General features: G+C 33.2%; 1 protein-coding gene across 1 annotated transcript; it reads right to left on the bottom strand.

Annotated features, from left to right (window-relative positions):
• Positions 1-4,955: 4,955 nt before the first annotated feature.
• On the bottom strand, positions 4,956-21,204 carry LOC149082979 (WD repeat-containing protein 27-like). Its single transcript, XM_089236024.1, has 20 exons — positions 21,116-21,204; positions 19,122-19,285; positions 18,008-18,131; positions 17,636-17,760; positions 17,350-17,454; positions 17,006-17,057; positions 16,376-16,522; positions 15,722-15,809; positions 15,024-15,124; positions 13,674-13,744; positions 12,416-12,555; positions 11,569-11,654; positions 11,028-11,100; positions 10,229-10,312; positions 9,077-9,183; positions 8,731-8,826; positions 8,345-8,520; positions 7,569-7,705; positions 5,421-5,518; positions 4,956-5,042 (listed from the first exon to the last, which is right to left on the bottom strand). Exons 2-19 carry the CDS (start codon positions 19,269-19,271, stop codon positions 5,470-5,472), a joined length of 1,911 nt encoding a protein of 636 aa, XP_089092150.1. The 5' UTR covers positions 19,272-19,285; positions 21,116-21,204; the 3' UTR covers positions 4,956-5,042; positions 5,421-5,469.
• Between the last annotated feature and the right edge of the window lie 87 nt (positions 21,205-21,291).

Here is a 21,291-nt window from a genome sequence, read left to right as displayed (position 1 = left end):
GAAAGCGAGCCGATCTCTCCTTCAAAACGTCTCTCCACGGGCGGCAGCAGGCCTACGAGACAGTACAAATATTCAATCATTATACTTCACTCATAATTTTAAAAATGGAAGGGAACGCTTTCTTTTCTTTCTTTATTTCAAACCGAGCACAACTCAGGTCTATCACAATTTATGGGCGATTTACTACCTATTGAGTTGAGCCGGAGGTGTAACTGTGTGTGTACCTAACAGTTTGAGTGCGTATCTAGTGTTGTGTATGATTTTTCAGTGCTGCCATCTATATCTCAGAAGTGAAGTGAGTGATGTGTAGTGACTGAATATTTGTACTGTTTGTAGGCCTGTTGCTCTCTGTGGCGAGACTTTTTAACGGGGAGATCGACTCGCATTTGCGCCTCGAAGTTGGGAACCACAGAAAATCAACTTCAGCCGACCACCACTGTGGTGACGGTGGACTCAAACCCGGGTCCCCGCGATGCGAGTCCGTCACTATGACCACTCGACCACCACAGCGGCTTGGAAGGGAACGCTGAAGCACAACACCAGATATGCACTCAGTTTGTTCGGTACACATGTATCCGACACCACAACTCATTTGGTACTAAATTGCTTCATGGCGATAGATTCGAGTTGTGTTCGGTTTGAAAGAAAGCAGTAGTAGAGAGAGTAAAATATATATCTTGTATACGGCTTAGCTTTCTAGAAAGGAAAACACAGACAATTTTTTTAAAGGAGATAGTAGAACCAATACATTTCAAACACTATGGTCTATACTGGATTCCCCTGTGGTCTTGGGATATTCTAAGGGAGACACTGATGAAAACCAAGTAGAAGTAAAGTCGTGGCAGGTGATTAAGAGGGCCTTAGAGACCTATGAAAAAGCACAAATGTGAAGCATTTAAGAAAAATATAGCGAGAAAAAGCGGGAATTGTTTTAGAATCTAGTAAAACAACCCATAGGAATAGAAATAAACTAGCTATAATACCCGGCGTTGCCCGGATTTTCTTCAATGAGGCTTTATGGATCACGTGATATCTCCCTCTTTCTTTGAGGGACATGCAAACCGTGTCTACCAATTAACCAATATGGCGTGTAAACCAAGTTAACCAATATGGCGACTTCCTGCGCAACTCATGAAATAAGCAAATCTAAATTTAAAGAAACGTGGGAATGAATAGTCCCCCCCCCCTTCTGTTGATGGGCGCTAGGTATTTCGATTCCCTCCCCCTGAACTTCAAGCTACCCATCTGCCTGTTTCAGCTTCCAAAAATGCTTAATTAAAGCTGTGGAGTTTTTTTTATGTACTTTCTACGGGCCCATAATTAATTTTAAAATATCCTAACCTACATGGATTTATGCAGTTGAATATCAAAAGACAATACGGAGACATTAATTTTCATGCTTGAGAAGATGTAAATAAAAAGTTGAAATCAATGTTATTGCATGAATGTCCAACTCAAAAGCAGGTCCGGCTAATTAATTACTTCATATTTAATTTTTCTGGGCTTCGTATATCTCTAAGCGACCTCAATATTTCAAAAATCGAGAATTCAATACAATTTTTAAAATTATTGATGTGACAGAAAACCCCACCAAATTTCCGCATTTATACAATAGAATCGGCAATTATAACACTGATTTCTATGAGGATCATCCTTTTCCTGACCCTCAAAGCGATGCTGGTGATGATTATGACGTCTATTCAAAAAGCCTCATTACTACGAGTATTGAAAATGTGGCAAACCATTATAAAGGCATAGACTATTACACATTACTGGCAGCATTAAAGAAGTAACAAACCGTTATAAAGGCATATACACGTATGAAACGCATTGCTAGGGAACCATGGTAACCAAAGCAAACGTTCGGGAAGTGATTGTTGAGGCCCAAAAACCATTGTTGCCCGACAGTTTTTTGCGCATTTGGGGCACTTGCCCTGGTCTGACGAAATTTTAAAGTAGCCTATCGTTCAAGTCGGGTCCCATTTGGTGTGTATGCAAAATTTGGTGACGATCGATCTAAAATTGTAGATTTGTATAGAGAACATACTCACACACAGACAGACAGACAGACAGAAAATCAATTTTATATATATAGATTACCTTTTGGGTGAGACAAAATACTAGTGGAAACAACGTCATTTAACCCGAAATAAGAAGAGAACAACAAAGACGCGTTTCGGAATTGTATGAAGTTTCTTCTTCGGTAGCCAAGAAAAACTGAAAGATAGCGAAAAGGCAAATACTCCATATAGTGGGAGTTACTCGCTGTTCAAGACTAAGAGTCGAAATGAACTTCTTTTTTTTTTCAATTTGACGAAAATTTCATTTTGACTCTTTGTTTTGGACAGTGAGTAACTCCCGTAAAATGGAGTATTTGCCTTTTCGCTATCTTTCAATTTTTCTTGGCTACTGAAGAAGGAACTTCATACAGTTCCGAAACGCGCTGCTGTTCTGTTCTTATTTTGAGTAAAACGACATTGTACCCCATTCAAGGGCGTAGCGGGGGGGGGGGGGACTTGGGGGTCTGCCCAACACCTTCTAGAGCACCTTCTGCTTTAGAAGGTATTAGTCTGGCCCCCCTCCCCGAAATGTGAGAAAATGACCGAAAAAAGGGAAAAAGATGGCCAAATCTATTGTTCTATCACTTTGGTCCAATCCCCGAAATGAAAGTGGTCCCCCACGAACGAAATTTCTGGCTACGCCCCTGTCCCCATAAGTATATTATACCCATAGGAATCCCACAAGTGGGAGACTGGCGGACAATTGGGGGTTCAAGGGTTCACCAGTCCACCCTTACATATGCAATTTGTTTGCAAAACTATGCTGTGAATTTATTCAAAAATCAAACTGATAAGTAGAAAAGGTTATGCCCATGAGGCGCCCTGGTGAACGAGGCTGCAACTAGGGTGGGTCTGATGCCGCCGACTTACCTATTTTTCTGTTTCAAATTACGGGAACGAAGTACCAAAAGAGACACTGGCTTCGGGGTCACAGAGTAAATTTTCATTTTTATTTGCAGCCCTTCTGGTAATGAGAGTTGGAGCCAAAAAAAAAAAAAAAAACCAACACGAACCATGGGGGAAATACCTGGCCTAATTTCTGAAAGTAAAATACTTGCTGAGGGCTCCTACTATCAGGGGCGTCGGAACTGTTTCGAACCTGTGGGTGCCCGTCTTGAGATTCATATAGGAAATTTCGATTTTTGAATCAATTCTGTGGGTGCTCGAACCCGCTCTACAAACTTCCGTGGGTGCTCGAGCACCCACAGCACCCCCGGCTCCGCCGCCACTGCCTACTATTCAACGGGCACCTAAATTTGAACAACATATCTTCGACTAAACGAACATTTTTTATCCTAGTGGAAAGGCTTCCCCATACCCTCTTTGCCTGGGATTCCCCCTTCTAGTTAAAATCTGGCTCTGGCCATACAAGAAAACGTTAAAAGATAATTCCTCCCTGGAACTTCTTGGAAGTTTTCTGGAAAAAGAATTTGAAACTCTGTGATTAGCTTTCATTTAGCGTAGCCTTGGTAAATAAAGGGCGGACAGAGTAGCGAGAACCCTTCTGAAGCCAGTTGCAGCTGAAAAAAGTTGGAAAAAAACCAGGTTAGACCATTATTTTCCAATTAGCATAGTTTTTTTTTGAGGGGGGGGGGGCGGAAGAGGGAGTGTTATGCTGTATCAAAAACTGTAAAGTTTTGCATATGTTTGTTTCGGCTCTGTAGAGCAGTATTCTATCAATGGTGCCACGCGGCTTGAAACATTGGAAACGCTGGCCAATTCAAAATCACTCATAATAATAAATAATTTGTTCACCAATTATTGAAGTTTTTACTAACTTTTGAATCACCAGACAAATGCTGTAGAAGTTTTTTTTTACCTTTCAGAAGGCATTGAAATCAATTTTTTTGAGAATAGAAAGATACATATAAGGGCTTTCCCCTTTTAATTCGGTACACCAGTCGATTGTAATTAAGGCGAATTCTAAGGATTTTCATTCTTGTATTATTTTGAAGAGGGAAAAAGGCTTTTCCAAAAAAAGTCATATTTCTTTACTCTCCAGATTCACTCCAGTGGCCGCAAAGATATTGGTTGAGGAAATTTCAGTTGTTCATTTTTCTTACCTAATAAAATGCCCATTCACATCAGTGCCTTAATAAGCTGGTAAGGTACAGCTTAAAGATGTTACTTGCATTCATAAATTATTATAATTATATATTTTTCGCAATGTTAGGTTATAAAAACACACAATAAACATAAAAATAAAAACACCCAAGCATTAAGGAAATGATGAGAATGAACTTTACTTACAAAAGAAACTTTGCATATTCACAAAGAAACAACAAGAAAAAAATTTAACTTAGAAGAAATGAATGATTTGCACTCTTTGGAAAGCATAGCTTTTAAAAGACGACCTTGTGTTATATAAAAGAAGAGTCATTTCACATCAACAATCAGTTGCTGAATAAAAACAAGCGGCCATCTAATGACGATACCAGAAGCTGTAAAAACAAATATTGAATATAGTATTACTATAGCGTTAAAGTAGTATTAAATTATAATAGTAATTACCTCAGTAATTACCGCACAATATGTACATAATATTTTATCTAGAAAAATATTACATAAGTTAAGCTCTGATATGGATCTTAAAAAGGCACATAATAAAAATAAGTTAATAAATAAAAGGAAATAAAACTTGAATAAAAATTGGCATTACTTGTTTATTTGAAGGAGATATTGATGCACTTGTCACAATGTCAGATGGTATTGGTATCTTATAAAGACTCGATAATGACCTCAAATCATAAACATACACCTTCAAAACGGAAAAAAAAAATTATATTAAAAACTGCATAGCATAAAATATATGAAAATTCATGTCATACAGAAAGGAAGAAATAACTTATATAGGAAATTTAGAGTAAAATGTAACTTACAGATTTATCTTCACTACCAGTGACTATAAACTTTCCACAAGAAGAAAATGAAGCTTCACAGTGAACAGATCGGCATTTGTGCTCATTGTAGTTCAAAATTGATCTGATGAAAAAGAAAAATTTTGGCAGTATAATACATTATTTTTCTAAACATTCACAATGAAAAAATACATAGGATTGAATGGATAGCTTCTTAGATGTTATTCCTATTTTGATGGCTAACTTCTGTATGTATGGAGAATGGAGAGCACAAAATATATAAAATTTGATTTTTAATGTAATGATGTAGGCAAAACTTGATACCCATTTAGAGCTTTTAGTCTGACTTAATTCTTTAGATACTAGTTTTCATGTACTAGAATTCTCTCTTTTATGATAACTCTTGACGTTTTGTTAAATTGAATTCAAAATGAAAAGCCCCTCTCCCTTTTTAGTTAATTAAATACCTATAATGAAACAAAGTGAGAGAAACAGTAATTACCGTTTTTCTCTTAGATCCCATAATGTGATGCCATCTCCAAGTGCAGTAGTTAGAAATATGTTATACATGCATGATGACTGCTGATACCAAGATGAACCCTGAAAACAAAAAGAAAAAAATCATTATGACCAATAAAAGGAATCTCAGAAATTAACTTAAAGGTAATCCAGGTATAAGACTCCAGTTTTCCAAACACAAATAGAGAGAGATGGTAATTTTTGATGGATTGTTTTCTCATGCATACTCAATATGATTTATCTCTTATTGTACACAAAAGATAAATATTCAAATATATTTCGATTGTAGAGATTAAATTCATTATTACAGAAAATTGTAAAAATTAAGAGTAAACAAAAAAATTAAGGTTCTCAATTTTTTTGTTTCTCAACTGTAAATGGTTCTGATGCCTTCTTTAAGTTAAGTGTTTTTGGCAATGGTGGTTTATAAGCAAAGAACCTAAAGAACGCATCAGTGCTGCATTAAGAACCTTTGACCATGTAAAACTGCAAAATGTGTGGAACGAGCTTGATTGCAGACTAGATGTTTGTCATATCACTGTAAAAGTTTAAAATATCAGTAGTGGATAAAAGAGTAGAAAATTTACTTCATTAAGTCCCACTAGATAAATTGGTTTGGAAGCTGCAGTCTCAACATGCCACACTGATTTTGCTTTGTTCATGTCAATGGCATCAAGACATTTTGATGAACCGGCACAAATCACAAGACCTGTTATCAAGTCAAAGATAATATTGGTTCTTCTTAACACTAAGCAGAAGTATCATGTGGAAAAAATAAACAAACAAATGCATGCCATAAATATTTTTACACAAAATAACTAAAGTCGGGATTACACTATAAAAGTTCCATAAAAGTTCATTTATAAAACTTGAAAAATGCAACTAATAAATTGATTGGTTGCATTTGCTCCAATCTAACGGATCGACTTGTGTGGAATGAACTTGACTACAGATTAGATGTTTGTAATGTTACGAAAGGTTCACACATCTAAACATTTGTAGCAGTAAAAAAACTCGGAGTGTTTTTCTTTATTTTTATGTATCACTGATATTACATTATGTGTAATAGTTCTGTATAAGTTCTTTCAGTAAAATATACATTTTTAAAATTAGGTCATTCATTTATGCTAACCCTGCATAAATAAATAAATTATAAAATGTAATTTACTATATAATTATATGGGGATTAGGTAATTATTGTATTAACCTGACTTTAGAAAAAGATTTTTACAGTGAATCTTCATCTTTAAAATAAGAGAGTCATCTTACATGAGAAGAAAAACGGTAATTATGATACTGATCGCATGTAACATATTTGGATGGGTATTATCCATACGTCTGATAATCCAAAAGACTGGTGATATATATTTATCATTGCAAAGAATGGAGAAAAAGAATGTTGTATGAAAATTAGGTAAATATGGTAAGCAGAGAGATCAGGTAAATACTGTATTGTATATTATATGGAAAAGAAATTCTCTTCATACACATGCTATTGCATTTGCAATTCAGCTATAAATTCCTTTGAATGAGTTTCTTGTGAATAATGTAAGAGATAAAGAAAAAGAGAAAAAGGATATTGGAGAAGTACTGATTAACTGCAGACATTGCAGTTATTTGCTTGTAATCCATGGGTAAAGTGGCAACAATCTCACAACTACTGGTATTAATGGGCCTAAAACGTAGATAACATAGAAGCAAGAGGTTATACAATATTTCTTATCTGATTTCATACACAGTTAGGATAAAATTTATTTCATCTTTTGTCTATTCTACAGAATATTTTCAGATTGAAGAAATACACATGAAAGAAAGATAAAAAAAGTAAAGGCTTATGAGTGATGCAGATGGATAGCACTTTGCATGGGAAAGAGTGTATCCCTATGCAAACAATAATAATGCAACACACAGAATAATGTGTGTGATTAAATTGTCATACTGTACCATAAGTACATATACACCTAATCCGTAGAAAGAACTAAAACTTGGTCATTGAAAAGCTCTTAACTTTATTTGTAAATAAACACATTGAATGTTTTTTTTATAATAATATCAGAGTTATGAAAAAATAGCAAACAAAGTCACAAGAAAAATTAGCATAAATAGAAAAGAGGATAGTAAATTATTATACCTGCCAATACCAGAAGTTTTTTGACCAATCTGGTAGCTGTAGAGGTACATAAGATTTTTTGAGCAGAGCACAACAAATTGATCAAGGTAGTAGAACTGGATCTGCACAACATCACCACTGAATCTTGTTTGTTCAGCCTAAAAAAAAATGGAAATGAATTAATGAATACTTGAAAAATTCAAATTTATTTCAATCTGAAAACACAATGAAAGTATTGTTTCTGGATAAATTGAATGATATTTGTATTAAATAATACCATGCATCATGATTACTAATTACTAACTAATAACTGTTACATCTACAGAACATGAGTTTCAACAATTTTTATGATTAAAACTGATTTATTACTTCAATACCTTGGCGCTGAAGAGATATAATTTGCATCAAATTATAATTAATATAAATTATGTTGTACCATAAAGTATAATAGAATGATTATAACCAATTATAAATAATTAACATTGAAAAAACAGTAGTTTTCTTTAGAGCTATTCACCATAAAATATATTCTTCTCATTCAAAACCTAATTATCCGCAATGATTCATAAAAAAAGAATTAGAAATTTTCTTTTTAAAAACTGCACAAAAATCATAAAAATTAATACAAAATTTTACTTCAGCATTCGGTAATTCTCGAAAAAGCAAATATGCAGAGGAATGTATACGAGGTGCATGAATGTATGGTTAAATAAGTGGTAACAGTACTCTCAAAAAGATCTTAAATTATTTCAATAGAAAATAACCATAATTTCAATGGGGGAAAAACAATATCTTACGTTTTTCATGGCTCTTTGTGAAATTTCATTTGTCGATGATGGGGGAAAGAAACTAAGGATGGGATCTTGCTTCTGACTTTTAATGCTCCACAGTGATGCTTTCCTATCTTGAGCACTTGATAACCATAAATGCTTGGAATGGCTCCAGTTAATACTGGAAATTGAGCCTTTATGACCTTGCATTTAAAAGAAATAAAATCACACTTACAAATTTATAAAAAAACTATCCACAAAAATGGAAAATATGGTGAGTAAAAGAAAAGCATATATAAATAAAAATAACGTAAATGTAATCTTTTTTGTCCAAGAGATTCAATCAATATTCCTACGAGAAATAGAATTAGTAGATGATTAAAAAAGTGAAATTAATAATAAGTACTATATACAACTAATTGATTTGTAGCAGCATAAACTTTTGTCATTGACTTGTAAGGCTTCCACAACACCACTATTTGCAGCACATAAAGCATAACGACCATCACCTAAGTAATGATAAATGAGAGCCAAAAAATAAATAAAAATTTTGTTATATTGCATTTACAAATGAAGATATATATCTATTTGCAATCATGTCTTTGTCTATAGCATACAGATTGAAATTGTCTTGAATTTATAAATGAGTATTCAGATTGATTGTTAATGTTTGAGTTATTACTGAAATTTTTACCACAAAATTATGAAGGAAATAGAATCCAATAATAAATACATTTTGGAAAAAAACTTGATACTCACTTGAGAATTTTGTCAACAAAATGCTTGTGTTGCTCAACAGAGAGAGTTCATTTGAAATATTAGGTTCTTGGCTGAACAATGATGTTCCATCAGACTCAGACTTGCATCTTGAAAATTATGAAAAATAAAACTTTTTTTTTATCAGAAAACATATAAATTTAAACACTTTATACAAATAAATACAACGCCACAACAGGCAAATTGCCCAACGAGGTGGCTGACTTAAGAACATCATGGATCCCCGAGCCATTTTTCGGAGGTCCTATACCTACTACTGCTACACCACACATGCACCCCGCCCACACCCCCTTCCCGCGGAACCCCCAACGAATCGGTACATGAGGGAATGTGCGCGTATGTGTAGTGAAACCTGACGTGAAGTTTTTTTTTCTTTTTTTTTTGTTTCTCTGCAATGCTTGTTATGTGTAGTGCTGCCATCTGCCACCAGTTTTTCTAACTATGAGTGAAGTGTTATGATTGAATGATTTATCATTGTGGGACTGTTGCTCTCTGTGGCGAGACTTTTTAACGGGGAGATTGGCTCGCATTTGCGCCTTGAAGTTGGGAACCACAGAAAACCAACTTCAGCCGACCACCACTGTGGGGTTCGAACCCGGATCCTCGCATCGCGAGTCCGTCACTATAACCACTCGACCACCACAGCGGCTTCATACTTAAAAGCTATCTAATTATATAATTTCAACTACAAAGTTTCACCCACGTTGATAAAAAACATAGTGTTCTTATAGAAGGACTACAAAATAAATTACAAAACCATTTCAAATCAGGAGAAATGAGTATGTGCACTATTCTTATGATATACAATCAATTATGATGAATAAAAAAAATGGACTTATAATACAGCCTTTATCACCTTAAAAAAATTATAGAAATGACAATTGATACAACAAAATCAAATAATCAATATTATGTATAAATCCACTGTTACAAAACTCACTTAAAACACAATTTAATGGAATGAACTTTTTTCTTCAAGAACAATAACTCAGATTCACGCAAGTATCTAACAAAAATCTACTGAAAACTATGTATATAAATTTTATATTCATTGAAAATATAGAATATCTATACAAGTTTGCAATGTTTTAAATCATGTTAGAAATTAAAATAATTATAGCTTGAATGACTCACGACGAGAGCTTGTTTTTGACCTGTGTGCTTGTGGGATTGATAGCTTCCAGGCTTTCGCTCTTTGGTGGCTTAAACATTTGTGAACTAGTGAGCAAAACAAAACTGAATATTATTAGTTCAAATACAAATATCAATCCATACTTATTCTTATTCTTCCAAGTTCTTATTGAAGTGCTTTATTAGAAACAATACATTTTTACATTTCTGTTCTAAAGCAAAACAGATGCATGTATATGTCCTAGAAATTTTTTAAATATTTATTTCTACCATGGCTGAATAAATCAATTACTTGACATGCCAGGGGCATATAAAAATTTTGAAATGAATGATACCAGACATGTATTTTCTTCAACTACATGCGATGACAAAATATGAAATATTGATTCGGGCATGTGTAATTTTAAGTTTATGGGTTATTTAAATTTTTGGAGACTTTGTCCAATCCTTATTTTTACCCCCTTCTTCTCTAAATTAGATGTAAGTATTAAAAAGGGCTTATATAACTTGAATATGATTGAGTATAAGTTTTGAATTAAAAAATAAATATAATAATTATTATTATAACTACTAAATCATATTCAAGATAGAAAAGTTGATATAATATACAAGCAGCTGTAGTGAAAGTAAATAAGTGTTAGAAGACATTTATTGTAAGTGTAGATAGCCTACCTTTGATTACATTTAATTGCCATTTAATTTTTTTTTAATATCTATGAAATTAAGTCAAGAAAGAAATGCAAATACAATCTCCAATTTATAGACATTAATAAGTTTAGTGCATTGAATATTATTATAATACCTGTGTGTTTTTCCATATCCAGAGGATTTAATGTTGGAATGAAATGTCAGTGGTTGAAACAGATTCGAGCTACCTATAAAAATTTGAACATTTCGAAAATTTTTATCATAACACAAAAGATGGCTGAAGTAAATATATAAGATAATGCAGTTATCGACATGGGTGCACCAATTTTCCCACTTGAGGACCAGGATTATTCTTGCAGGCTGTATAAGAGCTGAATTACTTCTTCTAGGGCAAAACATGAATCAAAAACGCTGAAGACGTCACTCATTTGATTACTGCAGAGGTCTTTTCTGTAAAATTATTATCAATTTGCATACACAATCACATGGAACTCACCGTCTTGTATCATATTTTAAGGTAATATTTTTAGAATCCTTTTGCAGGCCAGATAAAATATTTGAAAGGGACAATTGACCTGTGGGCCAGAGTTTGTGCACTCATGCAGTATATGCACACGTTAAAAACTTAAAGAATGGGTACTTATTCTACATAGATTTGAGAAGACTTAAAATATGATGATAGCTATAAGTATTACTTTTTTTTGCACTACCACCACTCTTTGCTTTCCCTGATGATGATGGCTTCATGTTGCATTTCAACAAACTGGTGTCTTCCATTTTCCTAAAAAAATTCTTAATCATCAATTCAATAAACATAAAATAAAATTTAAAAGGCACACAAATATGTGCAGCATTAATTTATAAAAGTTATATAAACCCAGTCAAATTCTGATTCAATGTCAACCCAATTTGATTTGGGGTGCACGATGATGATGATGTCAATTCATATATACATTAGATCAGTCAACTCCACCTTTGACGCTGGGGGGGTCAATGTCCTCCACGCTCCCGTATCTTCGCCCATGCTCCAAACTTGTGGCAGTGCTAAAATTCTTCTAAACAAATGGTACCTTTCAATTGGGGGTTTCCACCAGTATTCCATGCAGGAAAAAACAGCTGTATAGTCTATGACCATATATAGTTTGATTGCATATGCTACTGCATAAGTCTAAAGATTGGTAAATCTATACCGCATAAGTCTAAAGATTGGTAAATCTAACTAAAGTCCAAAAATTCTTTCCAATTCATGCTTTTACAGGTATAATTTGAGTGTATGACGTCTTGCATCTTAACATTAATTCACTACTGAACTAATGCTAAATTAAGAAACCATCAAACTGCAGGAAAAACTCAGTATCATACATATGCATTGTACTGTCCAAAGGTAATCGAATGAGGAATTGCAAGTCCCGAAATTTGAAGCCCCACTTGCTCCATTGCTAGATTACATAACAATAATCTTAGTTATATATTTTTCATTGAAGAATAAGTAAATTCAACTACAGAAACAAAGAAATGAAAATTAAATAAATTCTCACAAACCTGCATAAAAATGATAAGTCTTCATTACTCTCATCTGATGCATTGTCGTTCAAAACTGGCTGTTCATTGGGTGGAGTTTGCACGACCATCTTGACTAGAGAAACAGTGTTACTCAAAAGAGGCAGAGCTGCTATAGAAATCTACAGAGCAATATAATTCAGTTAATACAAGATATACTGAAGACTAGATATTGTGAAGATATTTATTATTTGAGATGTTAATTTTTTTTTAAGGAAGGAAAAACTCATCTCTGCCTCTACCGGGAGTCGAACCCGGGTCCCTCGATTGCCGGACGAGTGCTCTGACCACTAAGCTACAGAGGAGATAGAGATTTTCCTTCGCTAGAGCGTATATATGTTTTTTCCTTCCTTAAAAAAAAAAAATTAACATCTCAAATAATAAATATCTTCACAACATCTAGTTTTCCGTATATCTTGTATTAACAAGTGAAGAGCGACATTCATGTCATATATATAGCCATCTAGTGGCTTGTCGTCCATGAGCTATTGGCTGATCGGTTCACCATCCATTGCACGTTTCCGTTCGGCACATATATACGCTCTAGCGAAGGAAAATCTCTATCTCCTCTGTAGCTTAGTGGTCAGAGCACTCGTCCGGCAATCGAGGGACCCGGGTTCGACTCCCAGTAGAGGCAGAGATGAGTTTTTCCTTCCTTAAAAAAAAATTAACATCTCAAATAATAAATATCTTCACAACACTTAGTCTTCCGTATATCTTGTATTAACAAGTGAAGAGCGACATCCATGTCATATTATCAGTTAAACTAAAAAAAAAACCATTTTTTAAATATACTTGCTGGAACTACTCTACTAAAATATACCATTTTTTAAAAAATATTTATGAGCATTATATATAGCCTTTCAAATTTCATAACTTTCAATTTAATGGGAATTTTTATTTTATTTTAAAACAATTTAACCAGAATTACCTAAAAAAATTGTGATATTTCAAATTCTTCTAAAACATGATAACAGAAAATGATAATAATGTAACAAGTGCATTTAGAAAATAGAACTGCAAATTTTTCTTATTTTCTTATATCAAATATTATGACCAAGCTACACAATCAAACCCAGAAAAAAAATAATCAGCCAAATGCATGAAGAAACGAGATCCAGCAAACATCAGAACTATATATACTCATGGTTACCCTCACTATTCCCTCACTATAACTCTATTTTGAACAGAAAGAATGTAAAGTACCCTATGGAAAAAGTAATATTGATATAGTAATTACTTCTGTCGCAGATTTTTCAGTCACAGCAGCCCCTCGGATTAAACCAAGACTAAGTGTCTCCTCAGAATTACCTATGTACATAAAAAAAATTAAATATATGAAAAAAACAGTATTAATAAGAACAACAATATTAATGAATTTAAAGAGAAATAAGCAAAATTAACTATCTAAGTCATTAAAATTGCAAAAACATATGAGACTGACAAATAGAAAATACACATTTATGATTAAGTATTCCATGATATATACAGTACTTAAAACTAAGAACTGGGAAAGAAATTCATGATATTTTCAGTAACACATGTACACAACATAACAACATTAACAAACAATTTAATAATGTGATAAGTAAAGCACAGTTTTTCATGATGTGCCATATTTTTTATGACACATCATATTTTGGTCATTTTCGAGTTATTGGTCATATTTTCAGAATTTTCAAGTAATAGATAATTTTTTTTTGTCATTTATCATCGAAAATTTGGCCCTGCCTAAATTTGAGTGCTCAGAGTAAAATGTTAAGGAGTTTATTTCCATGACTTTTTGGAGAGAATATTTTCAGCACCGATGGTAGCCCCTGTGTGGTCATGTGGGTATCTTGAGAGATTCACATCATGAGGATCTGGGTTCGAATATCACTGGTGGCATTAAGGTAGTTGGCTTTCTATCGTTTTCCAGCTTCAGGCGCAAACGTGAGTCGATCTGCTCATTAAAAAGTCTTGAAACAGATCCTACAATTCGGGTATCAACCAAAAACAGAAATTAAGACAGAGCAAGTACCCATTTTGAAGAACCCCTCCCTCTCCTACTAGTTTTGAACAAACAAAAAACAAACTTGACATTCTTGCTGGTCCAGCATCTGGAGCACCAGACCTCTCTGTCCTCTCCTAATTGTGACCATACCAGGTATCAGTTAGAGAAAATTTCAATTAAAAAGGTGAATTGATGAATTTTTTAACGTAAGAAGCAATAACTGAAAAAAAAGGTGAAATAATGGGAAGATTTCATATTTTTGCATTTTAAGCTCATATTTTATGTCTTATAAGTCATAAATGCTTGCATATTTTTTAAGATATATAGTTCATAGAAATCAGAGCTTTAGTGATAAGTTAAAAAAAAAACAAAATCACTAAATATTCGAATGCAAGTTATATATTTGTTGTGAGATATTTGAGATGTACCAATAACATGTAAGGAAGCTGAAAAATTGATAGCATGAAATTACAATTTAATAGTGTTTGTTTCTATGCAAAGAATATCAATTTATATTAAAATATGATTTAATATAAAACATCATGCACATATATCATGAAGCTATTGAGAAAGTGTATAAAAACAGTTAAAATATACCCATGATATCCCAAAAATGCAAAACAGAATCCCTGTTGATGTCATAAACAAAAAGGTAACTGCTCATTAAAACCAGCAAACATGAAGTTTCTGGAATATGCCTAAAAAAAAAACAAATTAAGTGGTTTCAGAAGAAGAAGAAAAATATAATAAATCTAAAAACAAAACAATCAGCTACTGAAGACCGAGAAGATGTAATTAGCTGCAATATTTAATGCAGAGGAGGCATCATTTTATGTATTACTCAGCAGCAAAAAAAGAGCAGGAGAACAAACGAACTTTAAAATGATTGATTTTTAAAATGCAAAACGTCATACACAGAAAAAGCATACTTAACCTACACTTAGTACTTATTATAATGCAAGCAATACAGTATCTGCATGAAACACACTATTGGAAACAATCTTTATTTCAGATTTGAAGCATATGGGCTATGACATACATTTATGATTGAAATGAGTATAAAATTGTGTTTTATTAGAATTATGGAAATTCTGTGACTTACAATGCTAAAAACCATGTTACAGGATGCATTAATTGAAGTATACAAGAGGGAGATCAGTTTTTCAATGTTTTTCATAAAATTCTATGAAAAAAAAAACTGCATCATGATCGTGACAAATATTTCTAAATAAAGTGAGCACATGTAAACATATTTGATGTCAACAATGGAAAATGAAATTATATGCAAATCTTACATATCTATGTCTGACATTTTTGAAGGCGCTTTGAACAAGTGCAGCTCAAATACTGGAGTGATGTCAGTTTCAGGATCAATCCCAACTCCTGAAAATACATTTATTTAAATTTTAAATTTTTAGGGCAATGCTTAGCATAGTTATACATTATATCGAATATGATAAGTTTTGTTGACTAAAAAAAAGGAAATATTTCAACATAATTCGCATGCATAAAATCAGAATTAGGCATGATCAGGCAAAATAAAACTTCTTGCCTTTACTCTTAGGTTTTATCTACAAAAAACATTTAAATTATATTGTTCTAATACTATAGAAATGTTATAACTATTGGACTCCTATACATCCTGAATTTAAATAGTTTATTAATCTGAACTTTTCCTCATCCCAACAGTTCTAAATTTCAGTTTAGCCTTTGAAATTATTCCTCGCAACTTAAAATAATTTTAATTACACAAATTGAACTAAAAGTAAATTTGATTTTGAATGAATTGATATATGATGTAGCAGTAGAGAGAAAACGAGTGGAAAACTCTTAGCTCGCTTAGTACAGATTAAAATTTTGTGACCACAAATATGAACAATTGTTTGGGATTCACGGATAAGGCAAACACAAATTTTCATATAAAATTAGAAGAAACATCTATCGCACACCTAAATATCCAAATGAATGAAGAATTTCCCAGATCTTTTTCTGCCGTATAAGGTTCAACTTTTTACCATAAATCAGGAAATCACCATTTTCTGTACCAGCAGCGATCAGTTCACCTGAAGTATCCACACAAATTGAGGATACCGAACCTGAAACGAAATTGACAAAGATTTAAATAACTGCATTCAAATAGGTGATACTTATATGATGTAATGTCAATTTCAGAAAAGGTAGAATTGTGTATTTGTACAAATTTCTGTGACTTAATTTACTTCAGTGCATTCACAACACAAATAATAAAATTGGTGTGCAATATTTTTTTAAGGCACAATATTTCTTTTTTGGTGCAATGAAAGGATCCAAACAAGTCATCACTTGCACACACACAAAAGGCGAAATACATTCATATTCTAACATTAAAATATATTTTTAATAACAGATTTTTGTCCTATTTGTGTTGCCTAATTCCTTCTGAGATTAACTTAAAAATAATAATAGTAATTAAAGATTGTGAAAACATACTACTAACTCAATATTATATCACTAGATCAAGTAACTTCTTATAATATCAATTTACTCTTTTGATACTGAAAATATTAGAAATTACTTGAATCATGTCTGCTGAACCTCACCTAGAGAAATCACAGCAACTTTAACTGTTTGGCTACTAATTATGTCCCACACCTGAAACAAAATCATTTGATAATTAGAGAAACAATTTGCATGAAAATTAATGTGATTTCATACGGATAGTAATAATATAAGGCCTACTAGAAGATGATACTAGTTGAACAACTTCTTAACATGATAACATGATTTGGTTAATCCAATAATTTGATTAAGCTTTGGAAATCCAATACACAGATGAAATTTGATTTTTTTTAAAAAACCATGCTGTAAGCGTGAATAGTTTTTGAGAATAGTATGTATAAGTGAGATTGGACAAGGAAAAAAAAACTGATGTCGGTTTCCTAACCTTGCAACAAGAGCGGTCATCACAGGTAATAATGGAAGAAGCATCATAACATTTCATATGGATGATATTATGAGAATTCTTCAGAAGCAAAGAGCACCTGTAAGACTGTTTTTTAAGCCAAATGAATATTATCATCAGTTCAAAATGCTTCATAAAATTTGTTTTAGAGCAACAAAATAAGAATTCATGCTAAAACACCTTACACATTTTGAAAAAATCAAACATTTATATAATTTACGATTATATACTTCATGAAATTTGAAAAAAACAACAAGAGAGATCTCACTGGCAACATGAAGACAATAACTTCACAACCACACCCAATAAAAAGGTTAGAGTTATCATTGCTGAAGCTGCAGCTGAAAGGCTCCTTAGCACTAGAAAGTAAAATTTTTCCTCTGCAGGAATGGCCTAGAAAAATAAAGCTTCACAAATGAGTCGAAAGAGATAAATGAATGAAAAAAAAATTGTGTTGAAATAGATTAATCAATTAGTATAAGGCCATAAGACATAATTAATAGAACAGTTTCATTGCACAGATGTAGGAAATTAGAAAATTTTTAAATTAGTTTTTTATTCTAACAATTTTTAATGCAGTAGGAAATAAAAATTAAAAAACACAAATGCATATACAAAGTGTACAAAAGAATTATTGTACCATCTATTTCAGCCAAGTTCCAGAATATGATGTGATCAGAAGAACAAGAACAAAGGTAGTCCCCTGGCGCGGTTGAGATTGCCATCGCACTGACCGGAAAATGATGACCAGATAACACTGCAGGCTAATTACATAAGAAATCAAAAGAAATTCAACTTAAATATATTGAGAAACATAAAATAACAGCTGTAAGCAACTATATATATAAAATGAAAACTCCATGAATATAGAAAAAGAAATTTCAATTTCCATTCAACTGCACACTGTGATTCTGAACTCATGGTACAAACTTTTAGAGGTAGTAGGGTTTGCTAAAATGAACCCTTTTTCATCAGGGAATATACAAAAGTGAAGTATGAAGGAGATAGAGGGTACCTCATTTTAGCAAGTATGGCACTTGAAAACAGTAATTATTTTTGAAAATTCTTTATACACAAGGGTGTTTAATAGGCACACTGCTCATATTTGGATGAATGCATGCTAGTCCAAATTCTCCATGTCTGCATGAAATATCTTGATGATAAAAGAAAACATTGGGATAATATTTTTACTAATCTGTATATTTTTAATATTCTGTGCATGTGTGTTTAGATTTCTGGAGTCAAATAATAGTTGAAAATATAGGTAAATCATGAAGTAATTGTCAATACAATCCCAGACATGATAGCAAACCATTGCTAAAGATGCAAAGAGTACAAATGAATTAAAATCATCTTGTACAGTGAAACCTATCTATAATGATACTGTAGGGACCTAGAAAAAATATTGTTATACACAAGTTATCATTGTTAACAGTTTGAACACTTGTGTTATTTCCTATTCAATAAGAATTCCGCTGGGATCAAAGAAAATATTGTTATAGGCAGGTTTTATCATTATAGACAGTATCGTTATGCACAGGTTTCACTGTATTTATCAATTTTACTTTCTCAAAATAGAAAATTTCTTAATTAAATAGTTTAATTTTTTTAAACTAATTTTTGTATATCACATTCAGCTTTAAATTAGCTGAAAATTGCACAAAATGTTTGATCCACTCACTACAACTGATAACAAAACAACAAATGCAGAATGAAGAATAGAAGAATATAATTATGTCAATAAATGAAGTTACCTCAGACATGTCTGGTTTATTTATGAGCCACACAACCAAGTTTCCTTCGTGTTTGGTGGGACAAATGATATAATAGTCTGACATAATTATGGTGCTCAGCAAAGGTGCACCAGTAGAGAGCAGTTGAATTATTTCTCGAACCTCCAACATTATTCTTTCTCTCACTGTTGAGATCAAAGATATCACATCAGATTCAGGGTGATGCAGCTTTACATGATGAATTTTTGAAGCAAAGAAAATAATAAATGGGAAATATATGAACAGAAATTATTTCAGTTTTTCAGTCAAGATGGATGGCTTAAGCCAGGAGTGGCCAACCTTTTTCCAAGCTGTGCCGAAATTAAGATTATTTTTGATGCGCATACCACTCTACCAATTTTAAAGGCATAAACCATACATATCACTTTTATGGGACACAGGCATTTTTTTCGTTCTTGAAAAATGTTGTTCAGCTGTCCTCATTTTCTTAAAAAAATTTCAGTTTGTCACTCTTTTGAGTTCTAAATTGTTTAATTTTTGAGTCATCACAATGCAGATTGTGGAAGCACGTATATAAGTAGAAAAGTTCATATTACTTGCATCATGTTGCATATAGACACCTGAACCTCAGAGTGCTTGCCCCCCCCCCCCCCAGTAAATGTTGTAACAGCACTTAGTCTCAACCCAGAGTTTATGGATGAACAATGCATGGCCTCTCCCATGTGGATGGTAATGAATCTTCTACAAATGAGCAGAGGCATATGCAGGGAGGGGCAGGTAAGCCTGTGCCCTCCTCCAAGCCGATCAAAAATTAGGAAGAAAAATTAAAATTAAAAAAAACCCTTTTATATGCTATGTCAACCACAATTTCTGTTAATTTAAATGCTTTTTCAAGGGCAGTTACTCAAAATTTCTCTGGAAGTTAATTTTTGTTCCCCCTTAAGCCTTTTGTAACCCCTCCAAAGGTCAATCCTGCATAAGCGCCCTGCACATGGGGCATTCAGCAATTATTCCCAAAGATGAAAAGCCAAACAGAAATGCATTGGATAGAAAGTCATTCCATAGTTGTTAATTTAAGAGTGATTACCATACTAAATATAGGTTTGGCAGCCTACAAGGTCATCAGAAAAGAGTTGAAGGAAATTGCTTTAGTTTGAATAACGGAATAGAATTTATTTAATTTTTAAAAGTGTTTGTGTGCCACTTCTTTTACCATGGTGGCATGCGTGACATGGATTGGCCACCCCCACCCCCCCTGGTTCAAGTGGAACATGAACAGAGCTGATAACAAACAAACAAATATTTTATGAGGGGAGAAAGAGTAGCACCAGGGATGGACAAATTTCACAAAAATCCAAGAGCCAGAAAAAAATATGCTGCTATAAATTTCAAACATTTTGTGCCGCTCTTATCCTGCAATTTAGTAACTATCAACAAAAAGAAAATTTTAGGCACAAATACCAATTTTTTAGTCTCCATGCTTTTTGTCATCATGCATGCCCACAAATTTACAAGCTTAATCTTGGAAGAGATCTCATTATCGTGAGAGCACCCCCATTGCCCATGGGAGGAGATCTGTGGGGGAGCAACCCCCTACCCCCTTGAAGGCGGAGGCAACTGATCTAATGCATATGCTTATATATATATGAACTGGCATCATCATCGTGCCCCCGACTTTCATGTCTATCTCCGCCTCTGCCCTAGAGGTCCGGGTGGGCCCAATGTGCTGAGATGGCCCAGACCTCTGAACGTGTTGAGATGGATGAGTGTTGAGACAGCCCAACAGTTCAGTTTCATTTTGTAGAAAATTGATATAACTGCAAAACTTTATTAATAGATATTGTTGTTATTCAACACTCTCAAAGACAATGACATTTTATTTCATACTGATGATTTTATTTCTGGGGGATTTTTCAGGTAGGCCATTTCATTTCAAAACGCTTAAAAATATCGGAATTTCACATGCAATAACAGTTGTAAAGCAATGAGATTGCATGCAAATTAGTCTAATTTACCTTTTCTTGTGAGGTCCGTCAGTATTTACTCATCAACATTGAATATGAATCGGCGTGTTTAATAAAAAGCTCTTTTATTTACAATTACCATGGCAACTGCTTCTGGACGGCTTTAACTAGCATCCATATTTAAAAAAAAAGACCACAATTAGAGTTTTTATATATTTCATTCGATC

The sequence above is a fragment of the Pholcus phalangioides genome, unplaced genomic scaffold (assembly GCF_987345545.1).
Source record: "Pholcus phalangioides strain wild (caught in Gottingen) unplaced genomic scaffold, Ppha-v1.0 ptg000009l_1, whole genome shotgun sequence".
In the NCBI taxonomy this organism is placed as follows: domain Eukaryota; kingdom Metazoa; phylum Arthropoda; class Arachnida; order Araneae; family Pholcidae; genus Pholcus; species Pholcus phalangioides.
Note: the sequence above shows the minus strand (reverse complement) of the source record. Positions and strands in the feature narration are given on the sequence as shown.